This window comes from Ostrinia furnacalis, unplaced genomic scaffold, assembly GCF_004193835.3.
Source record: "Ostrinia furnacalis isolate ACB-3 unplaced genomic scaffold, ASM419383v2 OfSCF1764, whole genome shotgun sequence".
In the NCBI taxonomy this organism is placed as follows: Eukaryota; Metazoa; Arthropoda; class Insecta; order Lepidoptera; family Crambidae; genus Ostrinia; species Ostrinia furnacalis.
In genome coordinates, this window is record NW_021132003.1 from 12,029 (window position 1) to 19,114 (window position 7,086).

The following is a 7,086-nucleotide window of genomic DNA, read 5'->3' on the forward strand; positions in this document are numbered from 1 at the left end:
GAAATGTCATTATCAGATGATAAGATGATAATGGTAGTCAAGAGTTATCTCGTAAACATCAGTCCATCAAAAATTATTCAAGATAAACGTCGCCAAGTTAACATAAAATTATAATAACTCGTATAAAATGGAAGTTTTGAAGAGACTAAATCATGTTCAGGGTAGGCTTTTGGTATGGGGTGACCCATTTTCTGAATCGGCATCGGAAGTTATCGTCTGTATCACAGGAAACCCAGGAATTATAGACTTCTATGACATTTTCTGTTCAGAATTGAACACAAATACTGGACTTCCCGTTTGTCTAGTTGGTAAGTTAAAATAAATAAATAATCCTACTAATAATATTATAAATGCGAAAGTTTGTGTGGATGCCTTGATGTTTGTTAATCTTTCACGCAAAAACTACTGCACGGATTTTGATGAAACTTTACAGTATTATTATTTATAACCCAGAATGATATACCTATAAGCTATAATTTATGACGATCTGTGAAAAACTAAATTTCACGCGGGTGAGGCCGCGGGCAAACCTAGTAACGTAGTGGCACCAATGACCGACAAGAACCAATGACCGACACTTTATTTTTTGATTCAATAAAATAAGAGTATAAAATCGATTTCTTAATATGTCAACACTGTACCATAGAAAGCACACTTTTGACTGCCTCCCATTGACATTTAAGCAAAATCCGCCAATTTATTTTGAAAATGGCAGTATAAAACTGATTGCGGCTGGAGTACCGGTGAAAATAACAACATTTCTTAGTAAAATCCTTAGGGATGTGAGTACATTTTTTGTTAATTACACGACTGTATTGTAACTTATTTGAATTTTATCTTTTTCACGGGTTACTTTAAGAACTATAGAATCCATTTTTGTTATAACGAATTTAAAATGTTATTTTGATATTAGTAAAATGTTGGTGTCGATCACTGGTTTTCACAAACTGACTTTTCCAATAATCGACACGTGTCGATAGTAATTTTTTGGAACATTTTTCATTTGACAACCGAATATAGTTCTTATTACTTTGCGCATTTAGTAGATGTTTGAAGTAAACTATTCATAGTCGAGCTACCAGTAATCGACAAGTGTCGATTATTGGGGAATAATATATGTCGATGATTGGTTCCTTTTATAATCCAACAAACATGCAGCAACTGAAGCTGAGCATTCGGCAAAAAATTGAAAATAGGTTTCGAGGTAATTCTAACGAACGCATTTCAAGATTTTGATGTATGTTGATCGAATGTTGTAAGCGTCAAAGAAATCTCCTGGGCGATGTAATTTAATAAAGGTAAATTTAAAAATAAATTACATTTTTCCTTCAACATGCAATAGTTAAAGTTTCCTTCAATTTTCAAAAGTGAATTGTCTTCTGGGCCACCCTGTATTTATGTATTCGTCATTAGAGTGAATAGCCCAAAAAAAGAAATTAGTTTTTTGAAAGGCTTTTTGAAGAATGGCTTTTTTGTAACTTTTTGGACTTTAAATAAAAGCCGTCATTATTATAAGCCATTTTATTGATATTTACCTCAAAGATTAATGTATTTAATTTTATTAAAAGGAAATTGTCGTAGTTTTTTAATATCCGGTATCCGGCCGGATAGTGAGTTACTATCCGGTATCCGGCCGGATAGTAAATTTAGGCCGGATATCCGGCCTACCGGATAGTTGCCGGATATCCGTTTCATCTCTAGTTTTGAAGATGCCGAGTTCAAGCAGCCGTATACTACGCAATACACTCGTGGCATGTTTTTAAAAATACAGCGGACAGTGCATGCAATAAAATTATTATTAAAAACACAACGCGCGCGACACCCGCGACGGATGGACTGCGAGGTTCGCTTAGAGCTCGTGTAAAGCGTGCGTCTGTGTGCGTGAGTCTGATTTCGAGCGTTTGTATGAAGCTTCCGTACTGTTTGATTTATCTACTGTGGTAGTACCTACCTAAGGGGACATTCATTTATTACGTAAGACGATTTAGGGGTCTAGGCCGATCCTTCCCCCCCTGTTTAATATATGTATTACGTAAGAATCTAGAGGAAAAAAATATTATGTTTTACATACGCTATTTGACGAATTAGTTACCTACGCAAGCAGGGAATTCCCGGGAGTCCAGTGCGGGTAACGCGGATCCTTTGCCATGGAAATTAACAGCCATGCACATTTTTGTAATCTTACGTAAATAATAAGACCTATCGAGACCCTCCCACCTTCTTGTAATAAAAAATAAGATATGCAGGACCCCCCTCCTCCCCCCTATATCGTCTGACGTAGTAAATCACAGAAATGAATGGCCCCTTTTATTGAACACTAGCTTTTGCCCACGGCTTCACCCGGCGGATATTTTGATGTTATATTGCCATTGCATATTTTATGTTCATACCTAGGGTTGCCAGGTCCAAAATCACAAAAGCCGGACATTTTACCCTAAAAGCCGGACATGTGACGGGGGGGGGGCAATTAGTGTCAGGTCACGCACGAGTGAGTACTATCATCATCGGTTGCTATCCAACATCCTGATGCGTGCGCTTCATATGATTCTGTGGCTCGACTTTCACCATGGCGCGGCAACCAAATAAAAAGCCGGACAGGCCGGACAAGGCAATATTTGGCCGGACAAGTCCCTAAAAAGCCAAACATGTCCGGCTAAAGCCGGACGCCTGGCAACCCTATTCATACCTACTAAAAATGCCCGCATTTTCCAAATGCGTTAGGTATCCTGTCAATCGGTTTATTCTTTTTCGAATGTTTAACTATATAAGTGAATGCTTCTGACATTAAGTTCGCCACATTTGTACCAACAAGATTTTTACCGCGGCTTCGCCCGCGTAAAATTTAGTTCGACTCGCAGATCCTTATTATCATATTGTAACTATGCTTAAAACAAAATTTTGTTTACTTAGTTCGGTATCTCACGCCCGTATTCACAAACATTACTAGGTATGAGGTCTCACAGTGCGCGTGTACGCACAGGGAGACAAACGAACCAATCACAGAGCTCTATTCAACGTTGTGTGTTCGATTTGCTGCTTCATCGTTTTTGTGATTACGCGTGATAATCATGTATTAGGATAATGAGAGTTTTGAGTTTCATCGCTCAGACGCTTGTATAACGTGTAAAAAATAGTAACAGGTCTTGTTATAATCACTCTTTTTCATAAATTACTTACTTACATAATTACTTGTTTGTTTCAGGTCAAAGTGGCCATGATATTATTCCAAATGAGCGGTCATATTCTTTGCAAAATGAAGGGTATTTATTTGATCTCAGAGGACAAATTGAACATAAACTTGACCTCATCAATAACCATATTCACAAAGATTGTAGATTGCATTTAATCGGCCATTCCATTGGAGCCTGGATGATATTGGAATCAATACAGAAAAATGAACAGTTAATGGAGAGGGTTGCAACTATTAATTTACTATTTCCTACATTACAAGAAATGGCAGTAACTAAAAATGGCCCTTTTGTCAATACGTTAAGAAAAATTCACTCGATTGCTATATTCCTTCTTATCCTATTTAATATGTTGCCAAGATTTGTTCTTGGTTTAATAGCTAAAACTTATTTACTATTTAGAAATATGCCATTTCATTATACAGATCGTCTGATTAAATACGTAAACCCAAATATTTTGGATAAAGTATTATTTCTGGCATATGATGAAATGGATACAGTTAGAAGTCTCAATACAAAGGCAATCGCAAATGTAAAATCTGTGACAAACGTAATCTATAGCCAGGATGATGGTTGGGTCCCATTAAAATATATGGAAGACTTAAAGAAATTCTTGCCATTGGAACGAATGACAGAAGTAGCATATACACATGAATTTGTACTAAAATCATCTAAAGAAGTAGCAGCATTGGTGTCAGTTCACATAAATTTAAATAAAAAGTAGATGGGCTACAAATAGATTTAAAAAAAAAACGTTTAGATATTACGTAAGTATTTTTGGGCTTTACGGCTCGCACAGGGTACGGTAAGAATTAAAAGGATTACCTACTAAGTACAAGATGAATGTACGAGTATTAAGTAGGTATAGTCCTTGAAAAAGGGGGTGCCTGGGAGAAATTTATAGGAGCGTGGGGTGGCCAAACGAAGGGTATTGCAATCTATTTTATTTTCCTGAAAAAATAATTTGATACTTCATTTTGGGATATGAACATTATTTGCTTATAGTAGTTAGGGATGTGATAGGTAGGTACTTTGGGAAAAGTTTTTGAGGTTTATGGTCCCTACGATATCCCGAAAGTCAAGTGATCGATTTTCATTTTAACGAAAACTATTGATCGAACGAATGCACGATGTTAGTACGAAGTTTTAATATCCCCCGATGTAGTTGAACGATTCGATCGATCCACATTCCATAGTTTTCGTTCAAATTAAAATTAACTTGACCTAAGGCCAGGAATCAAACCCGTTGCATTACTGACTGATGCTGTCACCGCCGTTACTAGTCAGAGCCATAGTTTGCTAGATTACCTACATACGTAAGCTTTTCTTAAAACGATGATTCCCGTGCCTAATTTCTAAGAGGACATTTAGGACACCGCGGTACCTACCCAAATGAACTTTTATCGCTTTCTTTTTTTTATTGATTCAAACTAGGCAGTTAATTAGATACATTACATTTCAAACTTTTAAATTTTTATTACGTAGGTTGATCGTAACGGTAGTTTATAGTACTGTATAAATTTTTATCGGCAGCGAGTCTTTGACTTTACTATAGGTATTTTAATCTCCTCAAAAACTCTGGTAACACTTCCTGGCCACAAAGACGACGGCTGTTTACGACAATCATCACGTTTATGATTTTTTCGTTTTGTTGGAAACCGGGCCTTAGGGTTGGAAATCTACTGGTAAACCCGGATGTATTAACAGTGGCGGCGTAGCATGGGTTGGCACCCGGGGCGATCGATATTATTAAATCAAAATTTTCATCAATTTATATTGATTTAAAACTAGCTTTCCGCCCGCGGCTTCGCGCGCGTGCACTAGGTAGTACACTATCTACATATTTTACGGAACCCTTTTTCCAAAATAAAATTTAGCCTATGTTACTCGTGGATAATGTAGCTTTCAAATGGTGAAACAATTTTTAAAAACGGTCCAGTAGTTTTTGAGCCTATTCATACAAACAAACAAAGTTTTCCTCTTTATAATATTAGTGTTGAAGTGTAGACGACAAAAGGTAATTCAATTAAGTTCACCAATGTACCTTTATTATTTAAGTGCAATAAAGTTGTGAATAAATATTTTTTTATACCTTATATTGGAGTTTTATTTTTACGTTAAGCGCCGTAGAACGATTGGTGGGTTGGTTATATCTTTTAATAATCTGTCTCGCTCGAATAAGTTATTAAAAAGTTGTTAGAAAAGATGCAGCAAAAACGTAACTTGTCGCCGTGGCAGTATTAACCTATGTCTGTTTCTTTTACACCTTTAAAAAGAGAAAAAAAGAGACATACGTGACCATTATGGTAAAGGATTATTACTAAACCAACCTAAAAAATAATTCGATAATTTCAATGTAATGACCGATTTTAATGGTGGTTAAGTATAAATGATAAGATTACTGTTCAATGTTACCAATAATTTATAATTGTTATCTTTCATGTCGAAATATACTTATCATGATTATGACGTATTTATATGCGACATATTAATAAAACTATGGAAAAACAACTTGGAGTTGGCTACTATTGTTTCCTGACTTTTTTGTTGTGCAGCCGTATGGCTGTGAAAATATGTCCTAAAAGTAGGTATGTCTCACCGTAAGATCGTGATCTCCGTCAGTTTTGGTAAAAACATAACATTGTAAACTTACTGTGGATTAGGTAGTAAGAAAAAACTGACGGATATGCAAATTAGAACAATAGCTCGCGGCACCGTTTCATTGGGCACGGGAGGACACCGTCGGGTTTCAGCGGATAGGTCCCGCCCGCCTTCTGGCAGGGAGTCATAGCCATTATAGCCCACGGAAAAAAGAATAAGGTGACGGAGTTTACAATTTTATGGTGACATATCTACCTACAAAATAAGTTATAAGTGTTTTGTGGCAAAACTAATTTAATCGTAATAACCTATTACGACTAGGCGCACACCGTTGATTTTTAGTTGGCCGATAGTTGTGCCCGATTTTAATTTGTATGAAGAATCGGCCAAATCGAATCGTGTGCGCACTCCCATACATGCCCATACTGATCAACTGCCCGACTAAACTATCGGCCGACGAAAAATCAACGGTGTGCGCCTACTCTCAGATGTAGGTAATGATGATAATAATAATGTAACAGTAAAAAGTTTGAATAATGAGATTTTATTTTATAGTATACTGTATAATTACTGTTTTATTATATCTAGCACTATATACAACAGATTATGGAAGAATGTATTGAAACAGTAATTTTATATTTGCAAAATAAAATTCAGAATAAAAAAAAGATATAAACGATTGTGCGTAAAATTTATAATGGTGTTGATATAGTGAAACAGTAGGAACTAGACAAAACTTCATTCACATACTGTTACAAAACGGTCGACCTTAAATATTACATAGGGCTAATAACATAAAATGCTATCGAAAGATAATGAAATCACGTCCGAACTTTCACGTTAATGCACAACCTTCCGAAGTAAAATATAATACACAACACTTTCGCGAGAAACATTCACTCTACGTCGCGGCGCGACATAACACGCAAGTGACACGTTCATAACAATCGCATATGATACAATATTAATTTTGAAACCTTAAACACTAAAGGGATACAAAAATTCACACTAATAATACTCGTACATACATCGAAAAAGGGGCGGCTCGAGCGAACCGAGCGCGCCTCGCGACCTTCGGCCTAGCACGTGGTCTCCAGCAGCGGGTCGGCGGGCTTCTTCGGCGGCTCGTCCGCCGGCGCGCACACCACCTGCGACGCCGACTTGTACAGCCGCCGCGGCCGCTCCTCGTCGTCCGACAGCGCGCGCGCCGGCGCCCGCGCCCGCGCCGCCAGCCGCGCCGGCGACGCGCGCGCGCACGTGCAGCGCCGCCGGCACTCGCAGCCCGCCGCGCCGCACG

The 7,086-nt window shown here is 37.7% G+C and overlaps 1 protein-coding gene across 1 annotated transcript; it reads left to right on the plus strand.

Annotated features, from left to right (window-relative positions):
• Window positions 1–4,302, plus strand: sturkopf (lipid droplet associated hydrolase sturkopf). Its single transcript, XM_028305699.1, has 2 exons — window positions 1–308; window positions 3,203–4,302. The coding sequence occupies exons 1-2, from the start codon at window positions 128–130 to the stop codon at window positions 3,910–3,912; spliced, it is 891 nt and encodes a 296-aa protein (XP_028161500.1). The 5' UTR covers window positions 1–127; the 3' UTR covers window positions 3,913–4,302.
• Window positions 4,303–7,086: the final 2,784 nt, after the last annotated feature.